Source organism: Palaemon carinicauda, chromosome 34, assembly GCF_036898095.1.
Source record: "Palaemon carinicauda isolate YSFRI2023 chromosome 34, ASM3689809v2, whole genome shotgun sequence".
Lineage (NCBI taxonomy): Eukaryota > Metazoa > Arthropoda > Malacostraca > Decapoda > Palaemonidae > Palaemon > Palaemon carinicauda.
The window spans coordinates 78,457,901-78,480,400 of NC_090758.1; the positions used below are offsets into that span (position 1 = coordinate 78,457,901).

At 32.3% G+C, this 22,500-nt stretch overlaps 2 protein-coding genes across 3 annotated transcripts in view; both read left to right on the forward strand.

Annotated features, from left to right (window-relative positions):
- Window positions 1-1,567, forward strand: part of LOC137627049 (uncharacterized) — a 4,984-nt gene extending 3,417 nt beyond the window's left edge. The window contains exon 2 of the mRNA XM_068358031.1: window positions 1,282-1,567. Within this exon, the coding sequence (XP_068214132.1) occupies window positions 1,282-1,567 (286 nt within the window). The remainder of the gene's footprint in view (window positions 1-1,281) is intronic.
- Window positions 1,568-9,652: 8,085 nt separating this feature from the next.
- On the forward strand, window positions 9,653-18,819 carry LOC137626681 (pancreas transcription factor 1 subunit alpha-like). Of its 2 annotated transcripts, none has more exons than XM_068357695.1 (5): window positions 9,653-10,019; window positions 10,764-10,826; window positions 14,790-14,951; window positions 16,890-17,040; window positions 18,443-18,819. In XM_068357695.1, exons 1-5 carry the CDS (start codon window positions 9,876-9,878, stop codon window positions 18,553-18,555), a joined length of 633 nt encoding a protein of 210 aa, XP_068213796.1. In that variant the 5' UTR covers window positions 9,653-9,875; the 3' UTR covers window positions 18,556-18,819. The 2 variants fall into 2 exon arrangements, with proteins under 2 accessions (XP_068213796.1, XP_068213797.1); XM_068357696.1 differs by having other exon boundaries at window positions 16,902-17,040.
- The last annotated feature ends 3,681 nt before the right edge of the window (window positions 18,820-22,500 follow it).

Here is a 22,500-nt window from a genome sequence, read left to right on the forward strand (position 1 = left end):
CAAAATCAAAATCAAAATTTTCGAAAAATCGGACCTACATCATTACCCCTCGCCTTTGGGATCGAACCCGGGGACTATTGATGAAAGAAAGCAAGTATCACCTTACTAGCACAGCTATAAAGACTACTATCACTATTAGAAATAGTCCGAATAGCATTTAATAGCAAAAAATGACTTCCAGATTTAGCAATTGGTAACTATGTAAGCTACCATCAATTCGTATCCCTTGCTCCGAAAGATCCTTCAATACATATCCTATATCCTAGCTCATCGTGAGGATTAAGCCAAAATCCTAAAGTAATCCTCAATGTAATCCTAAAATAACTAATCCTTAATATAATCCTAAAATATCGCCTGAAGACACGCACTGGAAATACAATTTTCCCTATAAAGATGGAATTATTGATTTAAGCGACGTGGCTTCGATTAGATCCTTTTTTTGTTTCTCCATTGTCCTCATTGTCTGGTCTCGTTGTAACCCACTGCCGCTTCCAGCAGAGGACCCCTATGGTCTGTGGCGAGGTTTACGGGGTTACCCGTACAAGGATAGACCAAAATCAATGCTGAATGAAGAACTCACTGCGGTACCCCGTCCAGGAAATGAACATAAATGAAGTTTTTGTATCATAGCTGATACTTTAATATAAAACACGTTTCAGTCGTGTTCTCGAAAATTATATCGAGATGCTTAGAAATCGTATAATTGGTTCGAGAACAATATATAAGAAAACTAGAACTTAACACTAGAAAAACTTAATATAAAAATCTTCACCCAAAAAATCAAAACCTCAAATTTAACCCAGAAATTTTACCCCAAAATATTAAAAAAAAAAAAAAAAAAAACCGAATTTAAAAAAGAAATTTTAACCCAAAATTTTTTTTAAAAAATCGATTTTAAAACAGAAATTATAACCAAAAAAAACCAAATCTTGAATATAACCCAGAAATTTCAACCCCCAAAAACCAAATCTCCAATTTAACCCAGAAATTTTCACCCAAAAATTTAAAAAAAAAAACAGAAACTTCAACGAGAAAAATTAAATATTTGAATCTAGTCCAGATATTTCAACCCAAAAATTCAAAATACTCGAACTTAAACCAAAAATTTTAACAACAAAAATCCAAAATTCGAATTTAATCATCCACAAATAAAAACAATACTCGAACTTAACCCTACCCCCAAAAAAACTCGAACCTAACCCCCCTCCCCTCCCCCACCTTTTACATAGAAAAATATTCACTGAAGCAACTCTGATGCAGAACTTCGCTTCTAATCTCCAGACGAAGGGAGCTCCCAAAGGCATGGGATCCGGAACACGTGACCCTTCAAGGACCTTGGGAGAGGATGGGAGAGGTGGGAGAGGTAGGAGAGGAGGGAGAGGTGGGAGAGGAAGGAGAGGAAGGAGAGGTAGGAGAAGAGGGAGAGGTAGGAGAGGAGGGGGAGGTAGGAGAAGAGGACGAGGTAGGAAAGGAAGGAGAGGTAGGAGAGGAGGGAGAGGTAGGAAAGGAGGGAGATGTAGGAGAGGAGGGAGATGTAGGAGAGGAGAGAGAGGTAGGAGAGGAGTGAGAGGTAGGGAGAGGTAGGAGAGGAGGGAGAGGTAGGAGAGGAGAGAAAGGTAGGAGAGGAGGGAGAGGTAGGAAAGGAGAGAGAGGTAAGAGAGGAGGGAGATGTAGGAGAGGAGGGAGATGTAGGAGAGGAGAGAGAGGTAGGAGAGGAGTGAGAGGTAGGGAGAGGTAGGAGAGGAGGGAGAGGTAGGAAAGGAGTAAGAGGTAGGAGAGGTAGGAGAGGAGAGAGAGGTAGGAGAGGAGGGAGAGGTAGGAAAGGAGGGAGAGGTAGGAGAGGAGGAAGAGGTAGGAGAGGAGGAAGAGGTAGGAGAAGAGGGAGAGGTAGGAAAGGAGGGAGAGGTAGGAGAGGAGGGAGAGGTAGGAAAGGAGTGAGAGGTAGGAGAGAAGAGAGAGGTTGATAAAGAGAGAGAACTATAAAGAGAATAAGCGGAGAAAACAAAATCTTGTGTAGAAAGATATCGATAAGAACATTTACTGGGGGGAGGTTGGGAGAGGTGGGAGAGGTAGGGAGGGGTAGGGAGAGGTTGAAAGAGAGGTAGGGAGAGAGGTGGTGAGAGGAGGGAGAAGGGGGAGGTTGATAAAGGGAGAGAATTATAAAGAGAATAAGCGAAGAAAACAATACATTGTGTAGAAAAATATAAAGAAAAATAACAATATTGATAAGAACAATTATTGATATCCAAAGTATATTCCTAGTGTAGGCGACCCGTCAAAAATGACGTCTAAATACTCAGATATTCACATATAGATTCAACCCTACCCTAACTACAACGCGGCAGTTTTTGTAATTTGTGGGAGATTGTGGGAGATTGTGGTTTCCGAGTGTACCTATGGGGATACCCCCTCTCTCACCAGGGTATGAATACTTCCCCTCTCCCTTGAGCGTGACAGGAAAGAAATATATACTGTGTATATATATATATATATATATAGAGAGAGAGAGAGAGAGAGAGAGAGAGAGAGAGACTTGATCTTTATTATATAAACGAAGCATTAATGAAAGAAGTATATAAGAATAAAGAAAAAATTATATAAGAATAATATGGAAAAAAGTATATAAGAATAAGGAAAAAATATATAAGAAAAATAAAGAAAAAAGTATAAAAAAGGAAAAAGTATATAAAATAAAGAGAAATGTAAATAAAAATAAAGAAAAAAGTAGGCCAGGGCACCAGCCACCCGTTGAGATACTACCGCTAGAGAGTTATGGGGTCTTTTGACTGGCCAGACAGTACTACATTGGATCCTCCTCTCTGGTTACGGTTCATTTTCCCTTTGCCTACATACACACTGAATAGTCTGGCATATTCTTTACATATTCTCCTCTATCCTCATACACCTGACAACACAGATTACCAAACAATTCTTCATCACCCAAGGGGTTACTGCACTGTACTTGTTCAGTGCCACTTTCCTCTTGGTAAGGGTAGAAGAGACTCTTTAGCTATGGTAAGCAGCTCTTCTAGGAGAAGGACACTCCAAAATCAAACCACTGTTCTCTAGTCTTGGGTAGTGCCATAGCCTCTGTACCATGGCCTTTCACTGTCTTGGGTTAGAGTTCTCTTGCTTGAGGGTACACTCGAGCACACTCTCCTATCTTATTTCTCTTCCTCTTGTTTTGTTAAAGTTTTTATAGTTTATATAGGAGATATTTATTGTTGTTACTCTTCTTAGAATATTTTATTTTCCTTTTTTCCTTTCCGCACTGAGCTATTTTCCCTGTTGGAGCCCCTGGGCTTATAGCATACTGCTTTTCCAACTAGGGTTGTAGCTTAGTAAGTAATAATAATAATAATAATATAAGAATAAAAGAGAAAAAAGTATAAATAAGTATATAAAAATAATAAAGAAAAAAGTATATAAGAAATATAAAGAAAAAAATTATAAAAAAGGAAAAAAGTATATAAAATAAAGAAAGAAGTATATAAGAATGAGGTAAAAAAGTATATAAGAATAAAGAAAAAGTATATAAGAATAAAGAAAAAGGTGTATATGAATAATTAAGAAAAAAGTATATAAGAATAATAAGGAAAATAATTATATAAGAATAAAGAAAAAGTATATAAGAATAAAGAAAAAAGTATATATGATAAAGAAAAAAGTATATAAGAATAATTAAGAAAAAAGTATATATGATATAGAAAAAAGTATATAAGAATAACAAGCATAAAAGTAAGAATAAACTCAAAGTAAACTGAACAGCCAAATAGGATAGCAAGGCTGAACACGAAAGAAAGAGCGCAGACCTCCGCCGCGGCAGCCTAGTGATCGACCTTGACCTTGACCTTCGACCTTAACATGTATTAATTGGCGTGGATTTTCATACACTCAAATATGAATAAAGTTTGAAGTCTCTGTGACAACGATGTCCAAACTTATGGCTGATTACGTGAATTAGACATTTTGCTTGAACTTTGACCTTGAACTTTGACCTTGAACTTTGACCTTGACCTTCCAAAATTTGATCACTTGCAGCTTTGTACATAACAGTTAATCCCTGCAAGTTTCATTACTCTACGATTAAAATTGTAGTCAGGAAGCTGTTCACAAACAAACACACACACACGAGCACATAACAGGGGCGAAAACATAACCTCCTTCCAACTACGTTGGCGGAGGTAACAATAGCTCTCGCTACTCGATAACCCGGATAAAAGAGAGGGGTTGTTGGGATGAAGCTGCGACCCACAGCAGTCAGTGACTACCAGGTAACTAAATCACTACTTATATCTACAGAAGAATATTAAATGTTTCAATAGATTAGGAGAGGTTCTCTCCCCTCCGGGGAATCGAACACGGGGTTCTTAATGGTAAGGGAGGGTTTCAAAATAATAGAAATAATTATAATATTTTTCATAAAGAATCGATAATTGTTAATAACATTAAGTTAATAACATTTCATGAAATAACATCAAGTTAATAACAGTTACTTTCCTAGGCAAAGAACCGATAGCTATTATTAACATTTCATGAAATAAAAGCAAGTTAACAACAGTAAAGACCCGATAACTTTTATTAACATTTCATGAAATAAAATTAGGTTAATAACAGTTACTTTCCTAAGCAAAGAACCGATAGCTATTATTAACATGTCATGAAATAAAAGAAAGTTAATAACAGTTACATTTTCTAAGTAGAAAACCGATAGCTGTTAATAACATTTCATGAAATAGAAGCAAGTTAATAACAGTTATTTTTCTAGGCAAAGAACCGATAACTATTATCAACATTTCATGAAATAAAAGGAGGTTAATAACAGTCATTTTCCTAGCCAAAGAACCGATAACTATTATCAACATTTCATATGCATAGGACCGATAACTATTATCAACATTTCATGAAATAAAAGCATGTTAATAACAGTTCCTTTCCTAGGCAAAGAACCGATAACTATTGTAAACATTTCATGTAATAAAATTAAGTTAATAACAGTTCCTTTCCTAGGCAAAGAACCGATAACTATTGTAAACATTTCATGTAATAAAATTAAGTTAATAACAGTTCCTTTCCTAGGCAAAGAACCGATAACTATTGTAAACATTTCATGTAATAAAATTAAGTTAATAACAGTTCCTTTCCTAGGCAAAGAACCCATAACTATTATCAACATTTCCTGAAATAAAAGAAAGTTAATAACAGTTACATTTTCTAAGTAGAATAACATTTCATGAAATAGAAGCAAGTTAATAACAGTTACATTTTCTAGGCAAAGAACCCATAACTATTATTAACATTTCGTGATACAAAATCAGGTTAATAACAGCTAGGCACTGGTTGAATCATGAATAAATGAATCGAAACCCCTTTCTTCATTATCGCTGTGATTCACCCCTCCCCCCAATAGAAAAAAAAAGGATATAGGAATAACCCGAAATGTTAATGAATGCATGCCAGAGTTGACTCACCAAAAGACACTAAGATTTCTTGCCTTTCTCCTCTTATTTCTCCAATTATCTCCTCGTTTCTCCCTCTCCTGTTTATCTCCTCTTCTTTCTCTTCCTCTCCTCCGATAGATTATCATTATGGAACGAAGATAAAACTCGTAGTATTAAAAAAAAAGGAGAGAGAGAGAGACGAGCTCCGACACATCAAACTTTATCGATGAGAGCTTTCAGATCTGTCTATGAGAACGGGCCCACCTGTGCGATGTTGTCTTCGCTGGCGTTCGGATTTTAACATCGTCTTCGGATTCATTTAACGACTTGTATTCAACGTATATGATACCATACCTTATATTTATAGCCCTCGAATATATATATCATTTATATTTAAAGATTAATGACTATTTAAGTTCATAGTTGTTGAAAAATATCGATATTTAGAAATGTAAACAAATATTTTGAGCATGGATTCGAAGACGTCGATCAATAGCGGTGCCAACGTATCTTCTTGGTGTTCCCGCCTTCGACCCTGAAGCCCTCTTGCCATTGGTCGAGGCAGAGGCACTCCGTTTGCCCATTGGCCGGCTTCCGGAGTTGCGCAGGCTAAGGAACTCGACCGGGTGCCGTTCTGTAGGGGGGCTAATTACAGTATCTTCGCATGTCTGCAACCTCTGACCTGTGTGTCGGGGCTAAGGTGACCTTAAGAGGGACAGTAATTAATATCTCCAGGTGGTAAAAACTGAGAATAACAAACCATTTTTCTGATACCAACTCCTGTGTTTCAGTGCCCCCGTCTGGGCAAAACTTGCGGTACAGACCCCATCAGGTAAATTCACAACTGTTACTTTTCCCAGGAGATAGAAGCCCCTATCAATAGTGGATTCCCAAGTCTAGAAGCAAATATACAAGACTTAAAGACAGTACAGAACATCGTAGTGCTAGGAACAATATATATCCATAAAAAGACTTTTTAAAAAGTGAGTTTTGTAGCCTGGCTCAACACAATGGCGGCCAAAAGTTGCAGTACAGACCCCATCAGGTAAAATTCACAACTGTTACTTTTCCCAGGAGATAGAAGGCCCTATCAATAGTGGATTCCCAAGTCTAGAAGCAAATATACAAGACTTAAAGACAGTACAGAACATCGTACAGTGCTGGGAACAAAATATATCCATAAAAAGACTTTTTAAAAAGTGAGTTTTCTAGCCTGGCTCAACACAATGGCGGCCAGACTGACTTCATAAGTGCTTCCAAATTCGCATTGTGCTCCTTATTGATTTGCATACGGCCGGATAATGGCACTCAACCGGACGTTGGGAAAGTGACGTGATTATCCGTAATGGAAGGGAGTAATCAGTGGTTCGTCATGCATTACAAATATTACGAATAATGTGTCGACATTATTGGATGTCCAGTAATGGAGCTGAATTCGTTATTTATTATTGTGAGCAAACGATTTTTGGGTGTCCAATGATACAGCCGGTGTTGTTGTTGTTGTTGTTGTTGTTGTTGTTGTTGTTGTTGTTATTATCATTGTTGTTGTTGTTGTTGTGAAAAGTGACAGAAGCATTATTATTATTATTATTATTATTATTATTATTGTTGTTGTTGTTGTTGTTAAAAGTGACAAAAGCATCATCTTCATCATCATTATTATTATTATTATCATTATCATTATCATTATTATTATCATTATCATTTATTATCATTATTATTATTATTATTATTATTATTATTATTATTGTGAAAATTAACCGAATTGAAAACACAAAATAATACTGCTTACAGTGCCCATACGGGGAACACTGTAGACAATCCCCCTACCCTAAGCCACCACACCTTAAACCTATAATTTAAATATATATCTCTCTCAGATATCTGGAACTCTCTACCTACCTCTGTGTTCAATCCATTAAGCCAAACCTCTCCCATACAATTCTCCTTGTTCCTTCGTCTTTGGGCAGGATAAGGGACCTATATTTCATACAAACTAATAGCTGATGTAGTGAGTATAATAAAAATGACTAGGAAGTGATTTCGCCGTCTACAGTGAGCCTTATGCGTCACACTGTAGGCAGTAAGAACAACCCCCTCCCCCAAGGCTGTACAGCTTCTTGAAGTTATAATGACTCATTTGTCTGGAGTTATAACGACAACAACAATGATAGTTATAATAATAATGATAATAATAATAATGATAATGATAATAATAATAATATCAACAAATATAATAACAGTAATAATATTAGTAATGATAATAATAATAATAACAATAATAATAATAACAATAATAATAATAATAATACTATTAACAAATATAATAGTAGTAATAATAATAATAATAATAATAATAATAATAATAATTATAATATCAACTAATGATAATAGTAATGATAATAATAATAAAATTAACAAATATAATAATAATAATAATAATAATAATAATAATAATAATAACAATAATAATAATAATAATAGTAATGATAATAATAATAATAATAATAATAATAATAAAATTAACAAATATAATAATAGTATTAATAATAGTAATGATAATAATAATAATAATAGCAATGATAATAATAATAATAATAATAATAATAATAATAATAATAATAAAAATAATAATAAAATTAACAAATATAATAATAGTATTAATAATAGTAATGATAATAATAATAATAATAATAATAATAATAATAATATCAACAAATATAATAATAGTAATGATAATATAAATAATAACATCAACAAATATAAAATTAATAATAATAATAATAATAAGATCAACAAATATAATAATAATAATAATAATAATAATAATAATAATAATAATAATAATAATAATAATAACAAAAGAAACTTTACATTCATTGCATTAAGTATCTTTAAATATTCGTTCACCTTTTTTTTTTTGGAATTATAAACAATGAATAAATCCGGTAATATAAGAGAGGGTAGGGCGAAGGGATGTCCCGACCCGGAGAGAGAGAGAGAGAGAGAGAGAGAGAGAGAGAGAGAGAGAGAGAGAGAGAGAGAGAGAGAGAATGGGGGGTCTATATATATAAAATCTATTTATCAACAAAAATGTCAAAATAATCTATTTATTCCTAGACAGGTAAACAGTGAACAAAATACAAAATAGATAAATGAATAAATAAATTGTGAATAAACAGATGAACAGATGAAAATGAATAATCCGAGATATTATAGTGATTCTTCGATAAATGAAAGAAAATTAAATGACTGATAATTCATTCGTTTTTTTGAAAACATCTTAGAAAATCGTAGACTCAAAAATTGTATGAAGAACAAATTTTTGTGACTAAAATAATTTGCTTAAAGAACTTTTAACAGATGTACTTTGATAGTGAGTATCATAGATTTGTGATAAACAGAAAAATGATAAAATAATAAGCTTATTAATGATACTTTTCAATGTCTGCAAGTCATCAAGATTTTGAAAACAAAATAAAAATCGTTTTCAAATATATTCAAGAGAGTTAAGAGCTTCGCTGTTTATCTGGCAATTAAAAACGCATCGAAGATACCAATAACAAGGAATAACTACTAAATTAACTTCATATTAGTTATTTTTTAAGATATTCTGAAGGATGTGACATCAGTCTAACTTCTGACTGACTTCTCTTGAAGATCTCCATGAATGGGTAGCTTCAAATCAAATTCAAACAGATATTTCTTCTCAGAAAATCACTCTAAGGATACTTCAGGAACATTTCACTTCAAGATATAACTCCAGACACTACTCCAGATTTATATAACTCCAAGAAACAAGTCTTAAACCAATTTCAAGCTCATTAGCCTTCAAGAAACAAGTCCAGAACCAATTTCAAACTTACTACCCTTCAACAAACAACTCCACAAGTAACTTCAAACTTACTACTCTTCAAGAAAATAGTCCAGAACCAGCTTCAAACTTACTACCCTTCAAGAAACAACTTCACTACCAACTTCAAACTTACTACCCTTCAAGAAACAACTTCACTACCAACTTCAAACTTACTACCCTTCAAGAAACAACTTCACTCCAAACTTCAAACTTACTACCCTTCAAGAAACAATTCCACTATCAACTTCAAACTTACTACCATTCAAGAAACAACTCCAATACCAATTTCAAACTTACTACCCTTCAAGAGGCAACTCCACTCACAACTCCAAACTTACAACCCTTCAATAACAACTTCACTCCCAACTCCTAACTTACAACCCTTCAAGAAACAGCTTCACTCCCAACTCCAAACTTACTACCCTTCAATAACAACTCCACTACAGACTCCAAACTTACAACTCTTCAAGAAACAAGTCTAAAGCCAACTTCAAACTAACTACCCTACAAGGAATAGTTACAAACTATCTTCAAATTAATTATTCTGGGTAAGTATCACCGTTACAAAAACCTCCAAGATGTACAGTATGGACGGATTCGACATGGAAGCCCTCAACAGACAGTTCTTCGAGTCCGCGGCTTTCAGCGAGTTCCAGGCGGGCGTGGTCTTCGAACCTGGAAGCGGTGGGTCTTCGCCAGCGCATCTGGACCAGGAGAACACGGTGAGTCTTTTTGTGTATTTTACAACTCTTTGGGATTCAATACAAAGTCATTTTAATTTCTTTCAGATTTTTCTCTAGGGAATGAAGAAATGACACGACAGAAAGACTAGTTCGATTGAGTTTAGTCTAGCTTGAGATTGAGGAATCTGACAGGGTGGAGGATGAGGATTAATACTTTCATAATCTCAATTTTGATTCCAGAACAGTTATTGATAAGTGACTTAGAATTATGATACGGAAACCTACAAGAATTTATATTTCAGGTTCAGATGTTATAGGGCACTCTTACCATTATGCATTGAGATATACGATTTAGAATTAAAAATTCTATTTAATCTTAACACAATAAGAATTATCATACACACACACAAATATATATATATATATATATATATATATATATATATATATATATATATATATATATATATATATATATGAATGTTTTATAAGCTGGCAGTAAATATTTGCACCCGATATCACTGAAGCCAAACGTGATTGGTGGAAACTCACGCTTCTCGCCTCCCAACCAATCAGAAGTCACATTTCAAATCCATCGACCAATCACGGCCAAGAGAAAGACTTTACTAACATCGACTGCGGGTATTTCCCGTCAGCTAACAATCTTGATAACACGACCTTGATACGAGAGACTCTCGCGTCTGCGCGTGTGTTTATATCGCTATGCATTATCTAGATTTTAAATGAGTAATCTCTTATATCTTTTAACCACTCCACAAATAGTACTTAGTTTTCGAAGGAGATAGCGGAGGGTCCTCCCCATCCCACAACGACCAGGAGAACACGGTGAGAGCGCTTTTCCGCGCCACCTGGCCGCGTTCAGTAGGGTTGTAAATAGTTGGGCGGGTATTGTACAGTAGGGACAAAAGTCCATGTGCAGAATTCTCTTATCAAAAGTCTAGCTATTCCTATCTGTTATCACTATTATTTCAACATGCTGATAGTTTGGAAACTGTTTTGTTATTTTAATTTCCTTAAAAATATTGGCTTAAAGTAAAGAAATTATAAAAAATAGATTAATTAAGGAGATAGTTTCTCAATCTTTTATTCTAATAGAATAATTGTCATATCATTACAAGTCGAGTTACCCATGCAGAGAGTTATTATTATTATTATTATTATTATCATTATTATTATTATTATTATTATTATTATTATCATTATCATTGGCTTAAGTTAAACGAAATACATTAACAGATCATTCAAATAGACACTTTCTCTGACTTTTTATCAACCAGAGCTACTAATATCTTTGATAATTCCTTGATAAATCTAATTTTGCACTGGAATTTGGATCCTGGTTAAAGTGAATACATGATTATGTTTATATATATTGAATGCTTTATGTAACGTTCGTCAATTGTTTTCTTTCTAGTTTTTTATAATATAAACCGCTGCTTGCTCATTTCTGTTTACTGCTTTGCAATATAATCGTTCTAATAGAAATATGTCTGTTCTTTCTATTGCTGGTGCTATTGGAGAGTATAAATTCCCTATTAATTATGCTATTAATCTAGTAGCTCTTTTGCTAATTTCTGTTTACTGCTTTGCAATATAATCGTTCTAATAGAAATATGTCTGTTGTTTCTATTGCTAGTGATATTGGAGAGCGTATCTTCCCTATTACTGATGCTATTAATCTAGTAGCTCTATTATTAGTGCTTATAGATAGCCTATACTGTCGCTAGCGCTAGTAGAGATTCGACTGTCTAAATTGCCAGTACTGTTATGTCTATTGATAGCGCTAGTATAGTCTATTATCTGCAGTTAATAGTGATAGCAGAGAATTTGTCGTCTCTATTGCTAGCGCTAGTAGAGATTCTATTTCTATTTAGTTGCTAGTATAGAGTCTATAGTCTCCAGTTAATAATGATATAGAATTTGTCCTATCTAGTGCTTGAGCTAGTAGAGACTACCATCTCTATTGCTGGTACTAGAATAGTCTATTGTCTCTATTGCTAGTGCTAGTAGATATTGTCTAGAGTTACTAGCGCTAGAAAATTCTATCTCAACTATTTCTAGTTTTAGTCAAAAGTCTATTATTTATGGAGAGTGCTAGTAGAGTTTCTTGTTGCTAGTGCTAGTAAAAAAATGTCTAGTGTATCTATTTGACCCTGTTTCTTGTTGCTAGTGCTAGTAAAATGTCTAGTGTTTCTATTTGACCCTGTTTCTTGTCGCTAGTGCTAGTAAAATGTCTAGTGTTTCTATTTAACACTGTTTCTTGTCGCTAGTGCTAGTAAAATGTCTAGTGTTTCTATTTAACACTGTTTTTCTTGTTGCTAGTGCTAGTAAAATGTCTAGTGTTTCTATTTAACACTGTTTCTTGTCGCTAGTGCTAGTAAAATGTCTAGTGTGTCTATTTGACACTGTTTCTTGTAGCTAGTGCTAGTAAAATGTCTAGTGCTTCTATTTGACCTTGTTTCTTGTTGCTAGTGCTAGTAAAATGTCTAGTGTTTCTATTTAACACTGTTTTTCTTGTTGCTAGTGCTAGTAAAATGTCTAGTGTTTCTATTTAACACTGTTTCTTGTCGCTAGTGCTAGTAAAATGTCTAGTGTTTCTATTTGACCCTGTTTCTTGTTGCTAGTGCTAGTAAAATGTCTAGTGTTTCTATTTGACCCTGTTTCTTGTTGCTAGTGCTAGTAAAATGTCTAGTGTTTCTATTTAACACTGTTTATTGTTGCTAGTGCTAGTAAAATGTCTAGTGTTTCTATTTGACCCTGTTTCTTGTCGCTAGTGCTAGTAAAATGTCTAATGTTTCTATTTAACACTGTTTCTTGTCGCTAGAGCTAGTAAAATGTCTAGTGTTACTATTTGACCTTGTTTCTTGTCGCTAGTGCTAGTAAAAAAATGTCTAGTGTTTCTATCTAACACTGTTTCTTGTCGCTAGAGCTAGTAAAATGTCTAGTGTTTCTATTTTACCCTGTTTCTTGTCGCTAGTGCTATTAAAATGTCTAGTGTTTCTATTTGACCTTGTTTCTTGTCGCTAGTGCTAGTAAAATGTCTAGTGCTTCTATTTGACCCTGTTTCTTGTCGCTAGTGCTATTAAAATGTCTAGTGCTTCTATTTGACACTGTTTCTTGTCGCTAGTGCTAGTAAAATGTCTAGAGTTTCTATTGGACCCTGTTTCTTGTCGCTAGTGCTAGTAAAATGTCTAGTGTTTCTAATTAACACTGTTTCTTGTCGCTAGTGCTAGTAAAATGTCTAGTGTTTCTATTTAACACTGTTTCTTGTCGCTAGTGCTAGCAAAATGTCTAGTGTTTCTATTTAACACTGTTTCTTGTCGCTAGTGCTAGTAAAATGTCTAGAGTTTCTATTTGACACTGTTTCTTGTCGCTAGTGCTATTAAAATGTTTAGTGTTCCTATTTAACACTGTTTCTTGTCGCTAGTGCTAGTAAAATGTCTAGTGTTTTTATTTGACACTGTTTCTTGTTGCTAGTGCTATTAAAATGTCTAGTGTTTCTATTGGACACTGTTTCTTGTCGCTAGTGCTAGTAAAAAAATGTCTAGTGTTTCTATTTGACACTGTTTCTTGTCGCTAGTGCTAGTAAAATGTCTAGTGTTACTATTTGACCCTGTTTCTTGTCGCTAGTGCTAGTAAAATGTCTAGTGTTTCTATTTTACCCTGTTTCTTATCCCTAGTGCTAGTAAAATGTCTAGCATCTTTTGTCCCTACATGCTAGTATTAATAACTTCTATTCTATTGCAAGTGCTATTAGAACATATTGTCCCTTGCTAGTTGTGCTAGTTATTTCATAGTCTAAGTCCTGCTGTTACTCTCTCCTGTTGCTAGTAAAACTATTCTCTCCATTTGCTAGACAATGTAGCATTTTCTTAAAGTTGCTAGTACAGTTAGGTTCATTCATTCCGGTACACCGACGTCTCCGTAGCTTCCCTTGTGTACTGGAATTAATGAAGCTAACTGTACTACAGCTATTATTCTATGCTTGGCTTCTCTTACTTGGATGATGTATAAATGTAATTTATTGTGAGGTTTGTCATTATAATGTCAATGTTTTTTTTTAGTTTTTTTTTTCAGAAATGTAATTTTTCTTAACATTTAGTATTTTTTATGAAAATGTGTGATATATGTGTTTGTTTTATATACAGTATATTCGTGCTTTTTAAAGATTTTGTCTGGGTATAGATATATACATATACAGTACATAAGCATACTGTATATATAAATGTATATATATATATATATATATATATATATATTTATTTATATGTATACAAACACACATATAAATACAGTATATATATATATATATATATATATATATATATATATATATATATATATATATATATAATATATACATTTATACATATATATATAATATATATATATATATATATATATATATATATATATATATATATATAAACAATATATATACATATATATATATGTATGTATGTATATATACACACACACACACACACACACACACACATATATATATATATATATATATATATATATATATATATATATATATATATATATATGTATATATATATAATGTTCATTCATCTACCAAAATTTCAACTTACATTTCTGTACTATTAATCAATATCATAATTAGTCCTCTTGTAAACATTACTATCAATACCAAAAAAGATAATTCTATCCCCAGAACCTTAAAAAAATCCATTTAATCCTTCAATTACAATTAACAAATAAACACAAATTCAAGTAGGACTCCCCAGATCCAAAATGCACAATAGCCCTCCCATCCTACAGGTCCTGCGAAGGAAGAAAAAGAGAAGATGTTTAATGGCACAGATGCAACAGCGACAGGCTGCCAACATGCGAGAGAGAAAGAGAATGCAGAGTATTAACGACGCATTTGAGGGCCTGCGCGCGCACATTCCAACCCTGCCTTACGAAAAGAGATTGTCTAAGGTAACTACCTTAAAAGGAATACGTAGGAGTCTTTCTCATTTGCTTTATAACGGGGTTAATGTGTGGAAGTTGTGGTGGGGGAAATGCAAGGATCCGCGTATGGCAACGTTTGTTTACATTTTCGCGTTGCGAGCAGAGCCATCTGTTGGCGTTTGTTTTAACTAATTCGTTTAAATATTTTTGGGTGTATTAATTGTATTTGGGGTCAACAAAAAAAAATGTTTTAGATTCTTCGTTTAAGTATTTTTGGGTGTATTAATTGTATTTAGGGTCTACAAATACTAAAAAGAATAGAATAGGTTTAATTATCATAAAGAAAGCAGCTCTTCTAGGGGAAGGACACTCCAAAATCAAACCATTGTTCTCCAATCTTGGGTAGTGCCATAGCCCCTGTACCATGGTCCTCCACTATCTTGGGTTAGAGTTCTCTTGCTTGAGGGTACACTCGGCCACACTGTTCTATCAAATTTCCCTTCCTCTTGTTTTGTTAAAGTTTATATATTTTATATTGGATATATATATTTTAATGTTACTGTTCTTAAAATACTTATAAAAATCTTTATTTTTAAACCCTAAAATTGAAACCATAAACTTTTTAAGAAAGAAACCTTCAAAGTAAAACAATGATAACAAAAGACTTTCTTTTTAAAACAAATAAAAACAATAAAAAATTGTTTTCTAAAACCCTTAAATCTAAAAAAAAAAATTAAACGCTCAAATTAAAACAATTAAAAAACTTTTGTTTTCAAAACTCTCAAATCAAAACAATAATAAAAAAACTTTACTCCCTCAAAATAAAACAATAAAAAAAACTTGGTTTTCAAAACCCTCAAATCAAAACAATGATAAAAAAAAACTTTACTCCTCAAAATAAAACAATAAAAAAAACTTTGTTTTCAAAACCATCAAATCAAAATAATAATAAAAAAAAACCTTTCCTCCTCAAAATAAAACAAACAAAAAACAATTTCTAAAACCTTCATATCAAAACAGTAATAAAAAAAAAACTTTACTCCCTCAAAATAAAACAGCAAAAAAACTTTGTTTTCAAAACCCTCAAATCAAAACAATAACAAAAAAACCTATTTTTTCTAAACCCTCAAATTAAAACAATAATAAAAAAACTAATTTTACTAAACCCTCAAATTAAAAAAATAACAAAAAAACCTATTTTTTCTAAACCCTCAAATTAAAAAAATAACAAAAAAAACCTATTTTTTCAAAACCCTCAAATTAAAAAAAAAAACTTTTTTAAAACCCTCAAATTAAAACAACCAAAAAAAACTCTTTTTTAAAATCCTCAAATTAAAACAAAAACAAAAAAAATTTCTTTTTCAAAACCCTCAAATCAAATAAAAAAATTCTTTTTCAAAAACCCTCAAATTAAAACAACAAAAAAACTCTTTTTCAAAAACCCTCAAATTAAAACAACAAAAACTTTATTTTTCAAAACCCTCAAACTAGAACAAAAAAAAAAAAAACTTTTTCAAAACCATCAAATTAAAACCACAAAAAACTTTCTTTTTCAAAACCCTCAAATTAAAACAAAAAACTTTTTTCAAAAACCCTCAAATTAAAACAAAAACAAAAAACTTTCTTTTTCAAAACCCTCAAATTAAAACAAAAAAACTTTTTTCAAAAACCCTCAAATTAAAACAAAAACAAAAAACTTTCTTTTTAAAAACCCTCAAATTAAAACAAAAAACTTTTTTCAAAAACCCTCTAATTAAAACAAAAACAAAAAACTTTCTTTTACAAAACCCTCAAATTAAAACAACCAAAAAACTTTTTTCAAAAACCCTCAAATTAAATCAAAAACAAAAAACTTTCTTTTTCAAAAACCTCAAATCAAATAAAAAAAATTCTTTTTCAAAACCCTCAAAATAAAACAACAAAAAAAACCTTTCTTTTTCAAAACCCTCATAATAACCTCCACAGGTTTTTTCCCAGGTGGACACCCTTCGCTTGGCCATAGGATACATCAGCTTCCTGGCCGAACTGGTGGCCACAGACAGGTCCCCGGACCCCCACCTTCATCCCCCGAACCAGAACGACTCCAACAGGAAGATCATCGTCAGGAGTTCCAGATGTAAGTATCTATCTAGAATGTACAGTTGGATACAAGAATCCTTGGCACGCCTCGTAATGTACAGTTGGATGCAGGAATCCCTGGTACACCTCGTTCCGAAAAAGTACACCTTATCGCGCGACTTAGCGGCGAGTAACCTAACGGATGTTATTATTATTATTACTAGCCAAGCTATAACCCTATAGTCCATTTCTTTTATCAAGGCAGATTTGCACCTACTCGCAGCGGTGCCCTTTTAGCTCGGAAAAGTTTCCTGATCGCTGATTGGTTAGAATTATCTCGTCCAACCAATCAGCGATCAGGAAACTTTTCCGAGCTAAAAGGGCACCACTGTGAGTCGGTGCAAATCTGCATCGCTAAAAGAAATTGACTATAGTTGGAAAAGCAAGATGCTATAAGCCCAAGGGCTCCAACAGGGATAAATAGCGTAGGGAGAAATGGCGAAGGCGTTGTGCGGGGCTAAACACAGGAACTCGCCCAGCAGTAAGGGAGTAGGTGGGTGCGCTTACTCAGAGTGAAGATTTAAAGGTTTAAAGGCCGCTCATGAATGGCAGAAGCAAGGGATAGTTACATTGCCCTAGCAAGCAGGACAATGCCCTAGAGACTGACCATTTATATGATCAGCCTCCAAGCCCCTCTCCACTCAAGCTAGGACCAGGGAAGACCAGGCAATGGCTGCTGATAACTCAGCGGGTAGACCTATAGGCTTCCCTTAAACCCTCATCCTTAGCTCACAAATATAGTGAGGTTGCAGACACCAAATAAACGAACGAGTTTGAGCGGGACTCGAACCCCAGTCTGGCGATCACCAGGCAAGGATGCTTCCAAAAGGCCACCATAAACCATGATTTTCTGTGTCCAACTGTACATCTGTCAATTTGTTATTGTTATTTGAAATATTACCACTAGAGTTATTGGGTCCTTTGACTGGCCAGACAGTATGGTAAATATTACGCCTTAATTTTGATTGATGCTAAAATTTTAAGTAAAAAAAATTGTTTTCCATTAATTTTGATCTACTTTAAACATATATTTGAAACCATAAGTTTCAAAAATAATTTTTCATTAATTTTCGGTCCTTCAAAAATAATATTTCATTAATTTTCGTCTTCTTTTAACATAGAATTGTAACCAAAATCAAACCTAGAGTCTCAAAAATCCTTTTTTCATCAATTTTCGTTCACTTCAAAAACAATATTTCATTAATTTTCGTCTTCTTTTGACCTAAAATTAATACCAAAAGTAACCATTAGTCTCAAAAATAATTTTCCATCAATTTTCGTCCACTTCAAAAACAATATTCCATTAATTTTCGTCTTCTTTAAACCTAAAATTACAACAGAAACTAAAAAAAAACCGAGCGAAACATCCCATTAACCTTCGTTCATCCCTCCCGTTCCAGTGAGCGTAGACAGCGTGCCCCACTCGCTAACCTGGTCTTACGTCAGACCCCTAGTCGTCAACGGGAAAGTGTCAGCCAAGACCTGGATGCCAGAACAGCAGAAGCAGCAGTGACAGCCGGCTGACAGCTCTCCTAGGAAGGTGCTCAGTCAGCAGAAACAGCAGGGCAACTCTGAGGGGAAGTGAATTCGGAAGAAAGAGTGAGTGAAGTCTGAAAGGAGAGTGAAGTCTAAAGGGGAGATAGAGATGTTTATGGAGATTAGTTCTGAGGAAGGAATGTGTAGTCCTTTAAGAGGGGAATATTTCTGAAGGATTGGGAATTCTGAGGGGGAAAGGTTCATTCTGGAGAGAAAGTATATTCTGTAGTGTTATCCTGAGATGAATTCTGAGGGTAATTAGAATTCTGAGGACAAGATAATTCTGGAGAGAAAGTATATTCTGTGGTGTTATCCTGAGATGAATTCTGGTGGTAAATAGAATTCTGAGGGTAATTCGAATTCTGAGGACAAGTTAATTCTGAAAAGAAAATTTATTCTCTCGTGTTACCCCGAGATGAATTCTGGTGGTAAATAGAATTCTGTGGGTAATTCGAATTCTGAAGACAAGTTAATTCCGAAAAGAAAGTGTATTCTGTGGTGTTAACCTGAGATGAATTCTGGTGGTAAATAGAATTCTGAGGATAAACAGAATTATAATGGTAAACAGAATTCTGAGGGTAATTCGAATTCTGAGGACAAATTAATTCTGAAAAGAAAGTTGATTCTCTGTGTGTTATCCTCAGATGAATTCTGGTGGTAAATAGAACTCTGAGGATAAACAGAATTCTAATGGTAAATAGAATTCTGAGGGTACATAGAATACCGAGGACAAGTTAATTCTGGAAAGAATTTTTTTTTTTCTGTGGTATTATCCTGAGATGAATTCTAGTTGTGAATAGAATTCTGAAGATAAACAGAATTCTAATGGTAAATAGAATTCTGAGGACAAGTTAATTCTGAAAAGTATATTCTGTGGTGTTAACCTGAGATGAATTCTGGTGGTATATAGAATTCTGAGGGTAATTCGAATTCTGAGAACAAGTTAATTCTGAAAAGAAAGTATATTCTGTGGTGTTAACCTGAGATGAATTCTAGTTGTGAATAGAATTCTGAGGGTATATAGAATTCTGAAGGTATATAGAATTCTGATGACAAGTTCATTCTGGAAAAAAAGTATATTCTGTGGTGTTAACCTGAGATGAATTCTGGTGGTAAATAGAATTCTGAGGGTAATTAGAATTCTGAGGACAAGTTAATTCTGAAAAGAAAGTGTATTCTGTGGTGTTAACCTGAGATGAATTCTGGTGGTATACAGAATTCTGAGGTCAAGTTAATTCTCAAAGGAAAGTTGATTCTCTGTGTGTTATCCTCAGATGAATTTTGGTGGTAAATAGAATTCTGAGGACAAGTTAATTCTGAAAAGAAAGTATATTCTGTGGTGTTAACCTGAGATGAATTCTAATGGTAAATAGAATTCTGAGGGTACATAGAATACTGAGGACAAGTTAATTCTGGAAAGAATTTTTTTTTCTGTGGTATTATCCTGAGATGAATTCTAGTTGTGAATAGAATTCTGAGGATAAATGGAATTCTGAGGATAAATAGAATTCTGGTGGTAAATCTAATTCTGATGGAACAGATAATTCTGAAAATTATATCCTGTGGTGTTATCCTGAGATGAATTCTGAGGGTAACTAGAATTCTGAGGAAAAAGTTAATTCAGAAAAGAAAATAGATCTAGTGGTATTATCCTGAGAAGAATTCTTATTGTTAATAGAATTCTGGTAAAAAAAGTTAATTCTAGAAAGTGTATTTTGTGGTATTATCCAGAGATGAATTCTGAGGAAATTTGATTCTTAAGAGAAAGTTGACTCAGATATTATCCTGAGGAAAAATCATTCGTATAATTTGACAATGGCAGTGAACTCTGTAAGGAGAAAGTTAATTCTGTAAAAAAATTAATTCTGAGGCGAAGCAACTTCTTAAAGGTTATAAATTTTAAAGTGAATTCTGATGAGGACTTTGAGAAAAAACTATAAATTCTGAAGAAAAGTTAATTTTCAGTGAAAGTAAAATGTGTGGAATGTGATTATGAAGTCAATTAAAATTTGAAGGGAATCCTAAAGAAAATTTATTCTTGAAGAAAGGTGAATTATGAGGAAAAGTTGATTTTGAGGAAAAGCGAATTCTGAGGAAAATTGAATTCCAAGGAAAAGTGGATTCTTGGGAAACTTGAATTCTAAGGATAAGAGAATTCTGAGGAAAATTGAATTCCGAGGATAATAAAATTCTGAGGAAAATTGAATACAGAGAAAAGGATATTCTGAAGAAAATGGAATTCTGAGGAAAATTGAATTCTGGTGAAAAGGGAATTCTAAGGAAAAGTGAATTCTGAGAAAAATTGAATTCAGAGTAAAAGGAAACGCTGAGAAAAAATTTTAATTCTGAGGAAAATTGAATTCTGAGGAAAGTTGAATCCTGAAGAAAATTGAATTCTGAGGAAAATAGAATTCTGAGGAAAATGGAATTCTTAAGAAAATTGAATTATGAGGTAAAATTAATTCTGGTGAAAAATTGAAATCTGAGGAAAATTGAATTCTGAGAAAAAGGGGATTCTGAGGAAAATTGAATTCTGAGGAAAGATGAATTCTTAAGAAAGTGGATTAATTCAACCAGAACTTACAATGCATAAATTCAAAAATAGTTTTTAAAAAAAGTCAATTACTTTTTAATACCAAATTGAATTCAAGAAGCAAATACAATTGAGAACTTTATTTTAGATATATATATATATATATATATATATATATATATATATATATATATATATATATATATATATATATATATATATATATTCAAAGACGTTTATAAATTATATCAATAAAATATAGAAAAAAATTAATTAAATACAAGAAAGACTGAAAAATAAAAATAAATAATTCTTGAATTATTAATTGTATCTAATTTCGATTGAATTACAGAAAATGAATATCGAGAAAAACTGAATTTAAAATTAGAAAATACTTATATAAAGATTCTGAACCGAAGAATATAATTAAATAAATTATGATTGATAAATTATATGTAATTTCCATTGAATTACAGAAAATGAATATTAAAAAAACCACTGAATTCTAAATTTGAAAATAATTATTTCAAGATTCGGGAAAAATTCAAGAGCTCATGAATTCAGCATATTATTAAATTCAAGAAAACTATAATTAATTATAACACGATAAAAAATATTCACTTTAGAGGCAAATTTAGGAAATTTGACCAAAAAACTGAATTCGAAAATTAATTTTTGTGAAAAATTAATTATTTGAATTTTTTCTATAGTGAATTTGAGGATAATTTTACAATAATATTATCTAATAAGAAAATATTTTGGAAAAAAAATATTTTTGGGAAAAATTAATTATTTGAATTTTTTTCTATAGTGAATTTGAAAATAAAATATACAATATTATATAATAAGAAAATATTTTGAAAAAAAATTATTTTGGGGAAAAATTAACTATTTTGAATTTTTTCTATAGTGAATTTGAGGATAAAATGTACAATAATTAATAAGAAAATATTTTGGGAAAAAATATTTTTGGGAAAAATTAATTATTTGAATTTTTTATAGTGAATTTGAGGATAATTTTACAATAATATTATCTAATAAGAAAATATTTTGGAAAAAATATATTTTTGGGAAAAATGAATTATTTGAATTTTTTCTTTAGTGAATTTGAGAATAAAATATACAATATTATCTAATAAGAAAATATTTTGGAAAAAAAAATATTTTTCGGAAAAATTATTGATTTGAATTTTTTCTATAGTGAATTTGAGAATAATTTTACAATATTATCTAATTAGAAAACATTTTGAAAAAAAAATTATTTTTGGGAAAAATTAATTTGAATTTTTTCTATAGTGAATTTGAGAATAATTTTACAATAATATTTAATAAGAAAATATTTTGGGAAAAAAATATTTCTGGGAAAAATAAATTATTTTAATTTTTTCT

What these genes read in the sequence shown, in the direction of transcription:
- LOC137626681 (XM_068357695.1), top strand. Translation starts at nt 9,876, where the DNA reads ATGTACAGTATGGACGGATTCGACATGGAAGCCCTCAACAGACAGTTC. An exon ending in ATCTGGACCAGGAGAACACG is followed by an intron (nt 10,020 to 10,763) that starts GTGAGTCTTTTT and finishes CTCCACAAATAG; the next exon opens with TACTTAGTTTTCGAAGGAGA. An exon ending in CATCGTCAGGAGTTCCAGAT is followed by an intron (nt 17,041 to 18,442) that starts GTAAGTATCTAT and finishes CTCCCGTTCCAG; the next exon opens with TGAGCGTAGACAGCGTGCCC.